The sequence below is a fragment of the Lygodium microphyllum genome, chromosome 26 (assembly GCF_053477565.2).
Source record: "Lygodium microphyllum isolate KBCC chromosome 26, Lygodium_microphyllum_v1.1.10, whole genome shotgun sequence".
Lineage (NCBI taxonomy): Eukaryota > Viridiplantae > Streptophyta > Polypodiopsida > Schizaeales > Lygodiaceae > Lygodium > Lygodium microphyllum.
In genome coordinates this window covers 78,191,630-78,207,977 of record NC_141160.1, presented here as the reverse complement: position 1 = coordinate 78,207,977, position 16,348 = coordinate 78,191,630, and the positions used below count along the sequence as shown (strand labels likewise).

The following is a 16,348-nucleotide window of genomic DNA, read 5'->3' as shown; positions in this document are numbered from 1 at the left end:
TTAACAAATTCACAAAACAGAAACTCAAACTTTTACCGTTTTTGCTTCCACTTTTCATTCTCATTTCAAATTTCCATTTCCATTTCCTCATTTTACATAGATCTATACTTAACAAAAACTCCAACATCTGTTTTTGTTCTGCAATCAGCCTTCCTCCTCGAATAGGGTGGTAAATAACCTAATTAAGCACTATTTACAACAATTAACAAATTCGCAAAATAGAAATGCACACTCTACCACATAATCTTGGACATTGGACACCCTATTGGCCCCAAAACCAACACCCCTTCCGGTATTTATTTAAGTTCATTGAAGAAAAAGTTAATGTACAATGGGATTCTCCCAATCCCCTTCGCTATTCCAACTCCTCTCGCTATCCCAAATGACCAACAAGTCTTCAATCTGACTTGCCCCTTAATTTGGGCAATCAATTGGCATTCACCCGCTTTGATAGAGATGGAAAATGCCCCAAATTCATTAATTTGCTAGTCCCTCCACTTGAATTTGGCTAAAAACAGCTTAAGTCTTGTTGAATCCAACTCTTGGAGCTTCCAATTTCTGGCACGCTTCAAGAGGCTGCTGCTAAACCCTAATTTCTACTGTAGATTGGGATTTACAGCAAAGAAATCTGAAATTTCTCAACCTCTAGTGATCTCAATACTGTAATCTTTGGAGCTAGACTATAAAAAGGCTCGGAGATGAGAGAGAATGCTGAGGAGAAAGAAAATTCAAGCTTTCTTCATGAAGAACTAAAGAAAATCTCTCATTTACTGATGTTGCCCCGTCTCAATAGCTTGTAAATGCAAAGAACTGAAGAAAATCAATCATTGATTGCTATTGCCTTGTCTCAACAGCCTATAGATACTGTCACCTACTATTGATTGGTCTTCTCCTAACCCTAGCTGCCTCAAAAGGACCTCCAATGGCTGCAAATCAGACCAATAGCATCTCCTCCCTCTCTCTTGTAGGCTAATACACTAAATTGTTTCTCCTCAGCTTCTAAAGACGTTTTTCAATCTTGCATGGGCATTTTTGACAAGTGGTAGCCTTCCCAAATGGTTTTTCCAACATTATCCAAAATTAAATATTACTTTTCAGTCTTTAAATACTGAAAATTAATCTAATAATTATTTCAATGCCCTAAAAAATTATCTGGCTAAGCAACTTCCACTCCATCAGATTGGCATTAGGTACCATTAAATACTACTTCTCTAGTGTTACCAACTGACACTTACGGCAAAAGAAATGACCTAGGCTAACAGCTGGCACCAAATACCACCAAGTACCTGTGCAGTATAACTTTTAGTAACTTTTACCTTTGGCATCCTATGATTTGCTTAGGTCTCGGGCACGTAAATTTACTCTAACCCCCGTTACACCTCACATGTGCAACATTTACTTAACCATGTGATTAAAAATTAATCCACATGTTAAGTGAGGTTTCAAAATGAAATGTCCTCATGACATGTTCCTTTGTTTCAAATGACAATGGTTCTTAAGCTGAATTAGGCTCAGCAGCCTTCAAATTGAACAAAGAGAAATGGACGCATACAAGCTTGGTTTACATGAGACAAAGGATGCTAATGCAGAATTGATACTCGTGTTGCATACAAGAACCATGGTGATTCACAATCAATGGGCCAGATTAGGGGCATCTTTCTCGCTATCCTAGTTATATTCACAAAGCTTCCTCCACACATTGGCATGGCTGCAAAGGCTTTGTGTTTCAAGTGTTGACTTCTGATCTTGAGTTGAATGGCCTAACCTCTCTGGTTTGGTGAGGACTGCATGCTACATGGCCAAAAGAAGCTGCTGACTTAGAGTGATGTAGCAAAGAAAGGTCTAATGATGCCCTTTAGAGAGGACAGGGTATCGTGCTATTCTTGTGGTAAGCATTAAAGCATGGTCATGTTTCCAAGACACCTTTTGTTTCAATTCTAACTCCCACATGCTCCCATTTGAAGGATACAACTAAGCATGCAGAAAGGGAATCTCGATTTACGTTATTTGTGTTGAGACGCACTATGTTACACAATAATGGACCTTTAACTTAGGGGTGAGAGTTCATGTATATGATGTTTTGAAATCTGTCTTGTTGGAAAAAATATTTTTTTGGGATTTCTTTTTGTTTGAAATTTGTATGCTCTCAAAGTTCACATTGTGAACATTACATATGATGTATTTGTGCGGTTTCACCTTGGGGGACATGTTGGCATGCCTATGCTCTAGAGGAAGATTTTGATTGTTCTGGATCTGACCAACCTACGCAGCATTTTAATTACTCCTCTTAGTAGTAGAAAGATTATGACATCCTCTTTTTAGTATCTCATGTTTGTATTTACGTTGCATTCAAAGATGGTAGCACCAATGGATCCTTCTTTCTCTTCTTTGGGACTACAATTGGCACGCTTTGCCAGCAAATGAAACCTAATATAATAAAGCACGCATATGTACATCGTGTACCTCAGCTAAGCAGGGCCATTTCGAAATGTTCTTCTGGCAATAACTAATAGTATCACACCATATAGTGACAGTCGCACATTAGCTAAGCTTCTTTGTTGGATGTGAGAAGCAGCTTCAGCAGTAAATGGCAAGAACTAAGAGAGCGATGGTCAGAAACCATTGCTCTGGCATTTGCAGGGCCACCTTACCTTGTACAAAGATAGCCGGGATAGCAAATAATATACTCAAAAGACATGAAGCAAGCAGCTGTGGACTTGGAATACACAGCCCTAATGACCACATAGATAATCCTATGCCATGGACTGATAATTTTCATCACGGGCAGATGGTTTGTCATCTTTACACCGCCAAACACATCTTCAATTGGGTTGCCAGTTGTACCAAAGCTATATGTTGCACCCTTCAACAGAGGGTTTCCATAGGTGTAAATACTTCTCCAAAAAGTTGGCAATTTCCATAGGCAGCCTCAGTTTTATACTCAACAGTCAAGTCATGACACTGATCAAACCAATGAGTGTTTTCAAGAAAATTTCCATGCCCAAAAAGGGAAAGCGAGCACAGATGAAATTCAAAAAAAGCATAGTAGTTAAAAGCTATTCTGTCAAACCATACCAGAGAAGGACCAGTTTCAGGTTCTCGTTGAACAGTGCTAGATGCAGATATTGGAAGAGCTTTACAAGCTTTCTGAAAAGCTTTTCGATACTCGTCGGCATTCCAAATTTTGTTGAAGCTCATAACAAACTGATTCAATGAAGTCGTAGCAGGATTTGATTGCAAATTTATTTGGGAGCCTTGCATAGGAAAGTCAATGATTGTGAAGCCAGAGAGAGCATGCTTTGCAGATGTTGTAGTAAATCCTCCTTGCCCGAAGACACTATTACCAGCAACATGGGTGCCTAACTTGCAGGCTTCATAAACTGTCAAAAACACAATATTTATAAGGTTTTGGTCTTTGTTAGAAGGAATTACATGACAGATTTAGCGAGTTTAACATAGTTGCACACTAGTGACAAAAAAGCAAGTCCTGAAAGTTATCAATATTATCAGAATTATATAAAAGCTAACCCTGCAAATCACTTTCTGGAAGAAGGTTTGATCATTGCCATATAGATAACAAAAACTTAGGTCGACAGAAGATGTACTATTCTGATAACTATATTGATATTGCAAGATCTGTAGAAAAGGTAATTCTGCAAATCGCTTTCTGAAAAAGGATGTGACATAAAGAGCTTCTGTGAAACACAGTACTAACCCGAGCTCAGTTGTTGAAGATAATCAGCTGTTGCTGACAAAAGTGAAATAACCCGTGGACATACAACGTGGTATATGACCTGGGAGACGCCATACAAAACAACTTAGTTCTGCAAAAAGATTGTATGAGCTTGTGGTGCAAAATCATTCTGAGAACTTACTGGCTTGGCAGTTGCATATGGTTCAAATGGAGCTTTCTCCCAAAGATGCAGTGCACTGGATGATACCTTCAACCAGTCATCTTGGTACCTGTTCTGGGATAACAAGAAGTGATTGGTGATAAGCATCAGAATAAAAATCATGAAGGGAGTTAACTTACAGGCTACATTTTGAGAGAAATCAATAGAAATCACTGTTGTTGGAGGCCTTTTAAGCTATGCCCCAAGAGTACATCCAAATGATGATTTATGGAGAGTGATGATTTAAGTTCATGTGAGACTGCAAGATGGACTCCATTGTCACTTGCTCTTCATAAAGGAGACCTTGGACCCATCAACAGGGCATAGCTACAAAGCCCTCACTTGATGTGTCAGTCCATGAACACAACACAGACTTTCCCGCTTTAGAACTGAAAACAAGGGACAAGAATTGCAATACCCGACAAGTAAAGAAGGTATAGAAAGTGCTACAACTGTTGGTCCTCCTCGAAAACTGCCAGATTGAGTATCAGATTCGATAGAACCCACTTCCTGACCACATCTTCTGCTACATCCATCATCTGATAACGATGAACCTTCCATTGTCCAGCTACTATTACTTCGGTGACCATCACAGGCCTGAATTTCTGCATCTTGTTTCACTGCAGATGCCCCACCTGCTGTGCATTGAGGAGGAGTAATAGGCTCGCCTATACCAATGGTTAAGGTGCTGACTGTTTCTTTTGAGTCACTCGGTAAGCTATCACTGGCAAGTGAATCACCCAGGATAGCACGGCCCCTTAACCATTCACTCAAGCTTAAGGGCCCATCCAGATGAGCATCCTCAAAAGCTGTAGCTAATGCCAAACGAATATCAGACTGTAAAAGAGCAGCTACTGAAGCTGCAGATATCTGCCAGGACAGACAGACAGATGATTTTCTTAGTCAAAGTTACTTTAATATTTGTGAAATGTGTTAACAGTACAAACATTGCAGCAAATTAATTTGACAGAGTGAAATTTCAACAAAGCCATAAGGACCAAAGATTAAAAAAATAAATATACAAATTGCAAGATTCTTTCAATGTCAACAGCAATGAGTCAGCCAGCATACGTTAATTTAAGCCATTACATTACAACTTGTAGAAGTGCTGCATCTAATCCACTTGACAGTATGAAACTTCAACCAAAGCCATCAAGAATATGAATCTCAGACAAATGATTTGCAAATACCCTACCCACGTACGCAAAGACTCGCATGCAAACCACATCTAGTAAGAGACACGCAGGAAATGATCCACATGCCCGCTTGGGAACAACAACAAACATGCAGTAATGAGGAGGGAGGCACGAGCCAACAGGGGAATGAGGGATGGTGAGTTTTGTCTTAGGATTGGGTTTTGGTGGTATGGTGGTGAGGGCATGTTTGTAGGTAGCAGGTGGGGGAAGAAGGGCATGTTCAGCGGGGAAGGGGTGGTTTACAAGTTTGGGCTTTGGGGGGTGTGGTTTATGGGGGGGTAAGAAAGGGGGTCTATAGGGGGGTGGTTGAGTAGTGTGGAGGGCTGGGAGGAGGTGGGGGTAGAGGAACCGACCAAGAAATTTCTCTCTTACTGCATGGTTCTTTCATATATTGCAGTTTCAAACTTCAGCATCTACACAAGTTGTGTAGTCAGCATGCCTCAACTTAAGCAAGGCACCACATCTACACATCTTTAGTGAATTAATCGGCATAAAATCAGAATATAACTTGTAGAAGACCCCCTTCCCCCCACAAACGAAAAAGAGAAAAAGTCAGCCTCCCATGGCTCATGTACATCACACTGGCTAATCACATTAGCCAGTGGTTTCTTTTTCTCTGTATGGTGGTGGCTGTGTGTTGTGTGTGTCTTTAGAAGCCGAATTCACATATGAGATAATCAACATACAACAAATCCATGCCATGAATATCACATAAAAACTGCAGAGGAACAAATTCTGGTCAAATGCATCCTGGATCTAATCCCTATCTAGCAGCATATCTACTCTACCTTGATGGGCTTTGTAATCTCTCTTCCATAGCTCAATCGGATCAAGTGGTCTTTTTGGAAGCTCCAATGTCTGAGGCTCTCTGTACTATGAAACAGTGAATCCCACCTAGTAAGTGGATGACACGGCAGGACGGGTGTGGTAGAATGGTGGGCTCCTAGCTCTCCTACCATTCAACACAATTGATCATAGGATTGTCATGGAGGAATATATCAGCTCCTCTACTAAAGTGAATCTCCTCAAGAATGTCCAACAAGATTGAAAGATGATAGCCTAGACCCTTAGATAATCTCATAAGCATCACCTTACGCGAGAGCAAAGCTTCCTACCCATAGTGACAGGAAACGGCCGGAACGGCCCCTCGGCACGTGGAATCGCTGTCCCCGGCACGAATCCATCGTGGACCGCGTTTTGAATTGATGGAACGTCCCCTGTCCCGTTTCAGACAGGGAACGCAGCAAGGCCTGTCTGAAACGGGACAGGTAACGCCACATGGCACCACTTACCTGCGGCCGGCCGCCCGCTGATCCCGCCTGGATTTTCTGCAACAGGGTCCTGCTCGCGCTCCAGATCGCCTGTGCCCCCCCGTTCCGTCCTGCGCTGCAGCCTGTGCCAATCTCAGCCACCTTCTTTCTCTTCCTTCTTCTTTCTCTTCTTTCTCCTCCCACCTCCAACCTCTTCCTTCTTCTTCTTTCTCTTCTTTCTCTTCTTCCTTCTACCTTCTCTTCACTTCTCCCTTCTCTTCTTCCTTCTTCCTTGAACCTTCTCCCTTCTCTTCCTTCTTCTCCTCTTTTCTTGAGTCTTCCTTCTTCTCCAAGTTCCAAGTTCTCCTCTTTTCTTCTTCTTCTCCCTTCTCTCCTTTTCCCTTCCCTCTCGACTCTTGAGTGAGTCTTGACTCTTGAGCCTTCTCCCTTCTCTGGAGCCTTCAATTTTCAGCCTTCAATTTTCAGCCTAGAGATTCTTCTCTCCAACCTCTAAAGACGTTTTTCAGTCTTGCATGGCCATTTTTGACAAGTGGCAGCCTTCCCAAATGGTTTTTTCAGTATTTTTCATAATTAAATATTAATTTTCAGTCTTTAAATACGAAAAATTAATCTAATAATTATTTCGGTGCCCTAAAAAATAATCTGATTGGCCAATAATTAAATTGGCTAGGCAACTTTCATTCCCGAGTGTCTCTGCGCTATCTTTGACCATCACATTGGTGTTAGATACCATTAAACGCCACTTCTCTAGTGTCACCAACTGACACTTATGGCCAAACGGATGACCTAGGCCAACAACTGGCACCAGATACCACCAAGTACCTGTGCGGCATAACTTATAGCAACTTTTGCCTTTGACATCCCGTGATTTCTTCGGGTCTCGGGCTCGTAAATTTACTTCAACCCCAGTTGCACCTCACATGTACAACATTTACTTAATCATGTGATTAGAAATCAATCCACATGTTAGGTGAGGTTTCAAAAATGCATGTCCTCATGACAGTAATGGTAGATAGAGATCGAAATTCTCAAGCTCAAGATTTGGGGGTTGCGGTCTCATTGTGGTTTGAGCCAAGACCAAGAGTTTTCACACTTGGCGAGCATTAATTGAGAGCTTTAGTCTGAGATGTGTCTTCTTTGCACACACACCCTCAAGTAATGGGGGACTAGCTGTTGCAACATAGCTCTTGCCCATAAGATTGCTCTTGAAATGGATTTTGTGGATGGTAATCAAGCAGCTCTTGGGGAAGATGATATCTCCTAGGATAAAGATGTGAAGATGGATTTCTAGGGTGGTAATTAGGTAGCTCTTAGGGACCATCATGTCTTCTAAGACAACAATGTAGAATTCATGTCTCTTGCAAGTATACAAGGTGTTAATGGCTCTTCAAAGGGTGTGCCTATCCTTGTTGGGGGAAGCAACTAGGTAGCCAGTCGTGGAGGAGTGTTCCAAGGAGGACCAAGAGTGGGCTTGGGAGGTGGGATTCACAAGTCCACAATTCCAAGCCTCTATTTGAAGCAAAGCTGAATGTGAAGGTGGTTGCAAATTGGGCACTGTAGGTTCAAAGGCTTCTTTCTAGCAATGGGTTGATGATGACGTCATGATGGAGTTGTTAAGATTTATACTTACTTGTATAAGCACAGTACATGTGTTGCTTACAGTGATTGAGTTCTTTTGGCAAGTGATATTGTGGTGGACACATATAGTGGCATTGATGGTTACTCAAGGACATGCCCACTTTAATGAAAAAGGAAATAGAAAGAAGTGAAAGGGTTTGCTTCCATGGGCTACTAAAGCCATGTTGCAATTTCCCAGCAGTATCGGTTCATGGATTCAGATAGGTGCAACACACCTGAAGACATTTGTGGTTCTAGTAGGGGACATCGTTATACATGGGATGCTGCACAAGGTAGTTGAGGATGTACACACAGATGGAGAGGCACAGGCACCTGGGTAGCCTCAGAGGTTGCAGGAAGCAAACAAGCAATGATGTGGCAGGCAGGTGGAAGGTCAGCAGGCAGGCAGACAGATGTTACATTCCTTTTTATTACTCTATTTTCCTACATTCCTTTCACAATAAACACCAGTAAAATCCCCTTCATTACACATTTCAGAATCCAATGGTAATGATTCTCTATTCAATTTTATGGGTGATTGCACAAGGTGCCATACAAGTCTAAATCCTGCCATTTTCTGAATTCAAAAGTCATGATTTATCAGTTGGTGAACTTTGTACAACCTTGTGACAAAACTTTAAGTTACCGTGCTTAAACCACTAGGGCATATCAAAACAGTGCTGCTAACTCACTTAACTTGTGCAGTTTTGGGAGAGCTCTAGTTGAACTGTGCATACATTTTTGAGACGACAAGCAGGACAGGCATCCCAGCAACTTTTGTCGGTGTATAAACAACAAAAGCGAATGAGATTCGAGAAAAACTAGCAATCTTCCTAAGGATAGAACCTGGTAAACTTATTGATGAAATGAGTTGAACCAATGTTCAGGAAAATCTTCAAAGGTCACATTGACAATAAGCAACCAGGTCTTTTTTAGAATGAAACCTATGTATTTCCTTAAAGACTGCTTGGTCATAGCTACTACATGGGTGCATTCATGGACCATCATGGTTGATCCTAAACTTCAGAGCCTCAGACAAGCCAGATGCTTCTCTGTGTCATCCCTTCAGAAGAATGGACTTGCCTAGGCAAGAAGTTGTGGCGGTACATACACCCAGATGTGTTGGCACACATGACAAGGCACACTGACCAATAGAACCTTTGTAGCCTAAATTAGTTTGGATCCCCATCATCTCACTGGTTGACCCTTACCTCCTCATCCTTCAAGGAGGTCAAGAGCTGGTAAGGTTTTGCGCATTGTATTGAATTAAACCACATGGGTGAAACTTCAAAAGAAACCAACATTTATCTCCCACAGAATAAACAACCTCCTTATCTACACTGTTCAGTGATACCCATAAGAGACTTTTTTATGCACAGCTAGACTAAACATGACAATACATAGAAGTCCAACCTCACTTGATAAGGGATCCAAAAGCTCGATGCCAGCATTGTCAAGAAAGTGAGAAATTGAAAGTGCTCCCCCACATGCTGCATGGGTTGAACTGGGGCCACAAATATGTTTGTGCCTTTCCTGCTCCTGAGATATGAGCCATCCAAAAGGACCATCCCCATGGTCACCATCAAATGCAACATCAAATGATACGGCAGCTTGTTGAATCAGTAATGGAATGGAATCGACAAGTTCTTGCCAATAAGTTGGCTTTGTGCTTGAAGCTGATACAACATTTCCTGAGCTTGAAAGGATTCGTGAATCAGTTGATGTTATCCCAGAGCTAGTATGTGTTGTCTCATTCCAATTTGCATGAGGTGCCTTTTGAGGTTTTGGAGCTCCAACAGGCCGCCAAACACCAACCAGAGACACAGGGGGGCCATCTTGGACCTCTTCATCCACATCCCCAGCTATTCGTGAAGGAATACGATCCTTCTTTTTCCTCTCTTGTTGTTGTTTTGCACTGATCTTGGATGCATGCATGGAATCAGCTGAGTAAAAAGCATCACTGCTTTCTTTGGAGCCCATATTAGAATATTGAGTAACTGACATTGGCAGCAATTTCTTCAATGCATCTGCATCTCTAACTTGCATTAATGTAATCTGCATCACATAACACTCAACATCTGTTGCAAGCATTGTTGCAAGAGATCTTCTTGGGAGATCAAAATTTGATCCATACAAGTAAGTACCTTCCCCTTCCACTTGTGGACTTGCTTTCAATGGCCATTTACCTCCTGTTTGTGTACATGGTTCTATAGACAGCATTCCTCGAGAGGTAGTCAGCTTACCCTTCGTATAATTGACAGCATAAGCAATCTTAACCCTTTTTCTGCTCGAGACATCTCTATCTGATACACTCTCATAGTGTTCGTGTTTTTTTTCAAGGGTGCCAGATTTTGGAGAAGATGGAGGAGTGGCACGGTAAACATAAAGGTCAGATGTTCCATTGCTATTCATCTGACCTTTTCTTATTTGAGGAAGGTAGGGAGATTTAAATACATAGTGCTGATACACATCATGACCACTTGGAAATGAGACAGGGTCAAACCCAGGTGCCAGAAGTACCATAGACTCTGCCTTTGTGAGAGAGTCAACTCCCATTTTCTGACTATCCGGAGGAGCTTCAGGAGACTTGTTATCAACCTGGATATCCTTTTGAAACTCACAAACTACTCCTGAAACCTTGTCATCTTTTCCAAATGCCTGCTGTCCAAGTCCTTCTAAATCAGGTATCTCCAGAATGGGTAAAAGCATAGGATCAGAAGAATCCAGAAACCCATTCCCAGGTGATGTGATTGCTTCTACACAATCAGGCAGTTGGAACATCATTGACTGGGATTCTGCGGTTCCAGGGGGCTGTAGCAAGACAGAAAACACAACCTTGCTTAATGATTGTTGCTTAAAGAACATAGAGGGCAAACAGCAAAACAAAAACCATTTTGACAAAAATTGGGGATAAGAAATAAATTACAGAGATGAATATATCTTTCTTTTCAGATCATTGAACCTGCCAGCTTTTCACAATGGGGACTTACCTCACCAAAAGCAAGACTATCATCTTCAAAAAAGTCACCAAAATCCCCAAACTCTGCCAGAATATCAGCATCATTCTCGATACCCATGCCAAGACCTCTATCATCCTCAGGCCAGTCTGAGGTTGCTAGATATGAAAGGTAGGATCCATGTGGAGTTCTGTTCACAGCCTGCAGCTAAAATATGTTAGCCACCATTATATCTGAAAAAATGCACAACTATACACACTTCTGGGCACACCAAATACATACATAGCAGTAGAGATATTTCTATCTGACTCAATGCACAATGGCATTTCTCCACAAGTGGTGGCTTGCATACAGCATGGAAACAGGAACAGTGAACAAGACAACTAATTGAAGCTTGGCTCCTTAAACTTCACACTGTGGAGCATATCATCTACATAAAATGCTTTTTGTAATATTCCGTATTACTGCTGGGAATCTCAGAAGAGGTAGAAACCCGTTACCCACAACTTCCTTTTTGCAATTTACAAAACAGAACACTCCCTATGTTAGAGTAACTTTCACATAAGCAGATTAAAAGCATTTGAAAAGCCAGAAATGGTTGGACTGATTTTTGTGTGGAAGCATAAAGCAATCATGCAAGGCTTGCCACAAAGATTGAGAAAACAAAACCATTTTTCAATCTAAAAACCTGCAAAAATCCTATGATTGCAATCAATGTAAATTGACCACAAAGCCCAATAACTTGTCCAGGCAAGAACTAATGGGAGATAAGCCAAGTATCCATGATATCTGCCAAATCTCAGACAATCAAAAGTTCTGGAAAGGACACCCCAACTAATTGCCATCGCAACCCAAAGTGTGAACCCAAATTCCATCTCACAGATGGAAAAGTCAAAACATTTCCTTCCTCTAAAACATCTTTGTGCACTGTTGGATTCCCTTTTTAGGTAAGTAATTAGCTTGGCGGTGCTCACAAGCACCAAAGGCAAGTCATGAGTCCCTTAAAGAATTACCCATTATTGAAGCACCTGATTCCATCTTTGTTGTTTACCCAATCGTATGTCCAAACAATCTCTCCCAAAAAGAAAGCTTTCATTTTCCAAAGACCTCAATGCCAAAGTTGGGACACAAGAAAGTTACCATCATAGTCCAAATCTTGTACCAAGACATCCAGCATCCTACCTTTATTGCAAGAACTTTGATTATTTCAGACATAAAGGAATCGATGCTTTTCTCCCACACTTTCAATGGCCAAAAAGATTTCCCTATATCCATGGATAATTGTGCAAGCATAATCACTTCAATTTTGCATGCATATGTTGATGATTGCTTTTACTTTCTTCAGAATATTGAGCTGATGACTCACTAGGCATATCTAATGCTATCTAATGGTATGGTAAAACATTTCGCTATCCATTGGGTTAGAATGTTTCCAAACATGCTGCCACATATTGGGACCTGTTCCACCACTTGGGAGATATTTATATAATATCTTAGCACACTCATAAGATTGCAGCTAGGCGATCGTCTAGCAAATCTACTAAAAGAGAATGCACCAATGCCAGAAGCTTTTCAGCAGCATCCAATCTTTGTCTATGAAGTGTAGCATAATGGATTCCATACTGTATGGTAACTCTTTGCACGTTAGAGACTCACAAATCAAAGAGGCAAGCCCCTTAATTGGAATATCGATTGAAAACTAATCTAATGACTATTGCGTGTAGCCGTCAAATATTTCATGCCGAAGGAAGAAAGAATTAAAATGCAATGGCAACCTCCTCAAATAATGCCCAAAAAGATAAACATGTTGTTTAAGCATCTTAGACTTTTAAGGGAAAAATATCAAAAGGCACATAACGTTGCAAAATCTTGATTTCCAAAACCTGTAGCGAGAATGAATCATCATTCATGACAAACATGTGGTCCAAACAACTCCAGGTTCAAGCACTTTGTAAATCAAAGGTGTAACCATGGTCTAATGGGAAAAAGTCTAGCTTCAGAACCATTGATGCAAAAGCATTTTAGTAGTGACTTTCAGATGCATCCATCAAACCATGTGGAGATGTAGAGTGAGAGAGATCCACACACATGTTAAAATCCCCCATCAGAAGGCCTTGCCTGCGAAGTGAAAGACATGATTAAAGTTGTTGCCATAATTCACGACAGTGTAAAGTATCATTCGGTGCATAGACACCATCCAGCCACATTCACAATCATACATAATCTCAATAACAAGAAATCGGCCTGACACATCTTTTTTAATCGACACCAGGTGAAATTTCTTATGCACAATCACCAAAACACGGGAGTGCTTCCCTACAGGGACCTGTGCATATAACAACTTAAAACCTCTAACCATAGCAATACTATTCTGCCAGCTTTCTTATGGCTTTTATGCTGAATAGCACATAAAATATACATGTCATTGGAATGCAAAATTCTCAAGTTAACATGTTGTTTGCTGGGAGAGCAAACACCAGACATACTATGTTGCTAACTTCATGGAGAATAATCACAAGAAATCAAGGTTGAGGCTGAACCTACCTCCCTTTTTCCTTAATTGCCAAAGCAGCAAGAACATCCTCATCCAAGAAATCCACCAATACAACAAAACCATTTTGTTCATTACTATTCACATTGAAAGTAGACAGCTGATCCAGATTCTTTGCTTTGCCACGGGTATCTTCTGTCCCCAGCAGTAATCACCTTGCCCTGTTTATCAAACACAAGGCATGCAGGTGGATCATACCATCTCTCCCCTTGAGACCTCAAATTAAAAGCTGCCCTAGAGCTCAACAGTCCTTTATCATTAAAGACTGATTGAGGAGTTTTATTCTTATGACACAAATAGGTACAAAAAACACCTTGAGACTGAAGTCTCACCATGTAGCAAAGTTTCAGGGCTCTTCCCCTTTTTATTGTGCACTTCCTGCCCAATAATGTCCAATTTTGGTGGAAGTTGAAGGTTGTTCAGCAGGATACTGGTCACTTCTGATTGATGCCATGGTGGCGATTGGGAAAGTCTTGGTTTCTCCAAATGTTCATGCAATAAAGTGGAAGAGTGTGCATGCTCTGGGACACTGCTAAGAAGTGTCCTAAATGGCTGTGTCAATTCTCTGGGCATGCATCCATTAAGGTTTCGTCTGAAATGTGGAGCATTAGAGGCCACTGTTTCTCACGGCAAATCGGGTCACTTTGTGACAAAATATTCAAACAAAAAGGATAGTGTTGCATCATTTAAATAGTGCATCTAGTATGCAGCATGATGGTCCTACTTTGGGCTTCAAGATACTTCCTATCGAAAAATAAGGGGAGCTTGCTCAAGAGCACAACACATTGTTCCAATGACTTAAGCATAACCTCATAAAATCCTCTAGGACCCACAAAAATCTCCTCAACACATTCCTCCTGTAAAATGGCTTGTAGCCATGGCCTTATTGATGATAAGATGGGAATTCTGGCCATGAAAAATAAGAACCCCTCATTCATGAAAAGAGGAAAAAGATTTAAGTACCTTCTTTGTGTCCACATAGGTATCGAGAACATCGTTTTCATCGAAACCCAAAAAATAATTTTGATTATGTTCAACATAATCCCCAAGCAAAGTATTTGCAAAATCTGGTAAGTGCTCCCAATCCAACCCCTCAGAACCATCTGATTGACTGGCAACTTGGGCATAGGACAACAAGAGAGGCATTTCAAAGGACAAACCACTTGCCCCACACACGGGATCATTTACAATATGCTTGCTACATTTAACAACTGGCTCAAAATGTTCAGAATCAGAGTGCTGAACCATCTCCTCTTTGTCCGAGATACCCAAAGGTGCCAATACTTGATCCAAGAAAGCTCTCTCTCTCTCTCTCTCTCTCTCTCTCTCTCTCTCTCTCAAACCAGAAAGAAAGAACAAAGCAATTTATGGCACCTGTGAACAAAACAGAATCATGAAAATGCTTAAGCAGAAATGCCAAGCCCTAACACACATAGTTCATCCTTGGACTACCCAGGTGCAAATGTAAAAGTTGAGGAGATAGACATCACGAGACCTACCTGTAGCTTTGATTCTAATCTATACAGTAAACATCACGAACAAGAAAACACACACACACACACACACACACACACACACACACACACACATACACACATTTCTGTGAAGCAATGTTTGTTTATGTTCATTCAAAAGGGAGTGATGCTACAAGGGAGGTTAGCAGCACAATAAAAGTAAACAGAGATATTGCAAAAACACAAAATATGAAACCATCAATATCACCACATGGAGCACAATCATATAGTCACTGTCATAAAGAGCCATGAAATAAGAGAGAAACTGAAAAGATGAACACCGAATATGCACATGCGCACGTGCACACACATACAAAACATCCGACAGAACCATAACATGATAATACAGACTTGTCATATTTGACTGATCAGTACCTCAAAGCCCTTCACGTCATCTAAACCATCATCTGTAGGCTGTCCAGTGGACACCTGAGCTTGCTTAAAGGTGTTTCCCTTTGCAACAAGGGATTCAGCATCGGCTTCTAGTTCACCAGGTACTCCCCCTCCTGCATCAGTATCACTTGAAGTACCACTACAGTGGCTACTGCTGTTTTCAATGCTGCTGCCATCACTGCTGCTGGTACTGCTGCTACTGCTTTTACTGCTGGGACTCTTCACACCAAAAGGCAAATTGGTTGTGGGCGTGTTCTCCAGTCTGTCATTGCTAGATGCCTTATAGACACTGCATATGCAATTCAGTATGTACTTTTAGCCAGAGTGGCAACTTTAAGAAACAACAATCAGTGTCCTTAGTATCTTTGAACTGACAACTTTACCGGGAGGAGCAGCTACTGCCACTTTTTAGCACTGCCTGAACCTCTTCTTCAATCCATGTTTTCCCAGCCCAACTTTGCATCCAAGACCTGTGTTTGAAGAGTGTAAAGATGCTTCAAATCAAATAGAAAAGAATTGATGATTTATGCAGCACAAAATGATAACAAATAGTAAAACCTCTTCAAAAATGTCCTTGCTGGTACCAATGGCACAAAGGGAACAAGTACAGCTTCTGGTGGATATAACAAAATTCTTTCAAACTGGTGACTGCTCTTTGCAGAAGTCTCACCACCTCTGTCTGTCGTCACTGCGACAGTATCCCCTGTATTTTGTTCGGATTTTAGGCTCCTGCTTGCAGTCGATAACATAGTAGCTGAAGATGAGAATGGGCTTACATTGCTGTTATGCCCAAAATAAATCTCAGCATGCACACCGTTATAAGATGAGACCATGGGCAGAGGCAGCTCAGTTGAGAGGTGACCTGTTACAGATTTGTGCTTGCTGCCAAAAAACAAAGATACAGAGGTTTGTATGTAAGTTGCAAGTCAAGCTATCAAGCCCGAGCAAGACTAGAA

General features: G+C 41.2%; 1 protein-coding gene across 4 annotated transcripts in view; it reads right to left on the bottom strand.

Moving 5' to 3' along the window:
- Nucleotides 1-16,348, bottom strand: part of GCT (RNA polymerase II transcription mediator) — a 121,930-nt gene that overhangs the window by 39,403 nt on the left and 66,179 nt on the right. For all 4 annotated transcript variants that reach the window (XM_087668561.1, XM_087668558.1, XM_087668559.1 and 1 more), the window contains exons 10-18: nt 15,951-16,274; nt 15,776-15,862; nt 15,375-15,681; nt 10,968-11,135; nt 9,391-10,788; nt 4,312-4,763; nt 3,876-3,963; nt 3,716-3,794; nt 3,076-3,380 (exon numbers count right to left, since the gene is read on the bottom strand). In XM_087668561.1, coding sequence (XP_087524687.1) covers nt 3,076-3,380; nt 3,716-3,794; nt 3,876-3,963; nt 4,312-4,763; nt 9,391-10,788; nt 10,968-11,135; nt 15,375-15,681; nt 15,776-15,862; nt 15,951-16,274 — 3,208 coding nt within the window. The remainder of the gene's footprint in view (nt 1-3,075; nt 3,381-3,715; nt 3,795-3,875; nt 3,964-4,311; nt 4,764-9,390; nt 10,789-10,967; nt 11,136-15,374; nt 15,682-15,775; nt 15,863-15,950; nt 16,275-16,348) is intronic.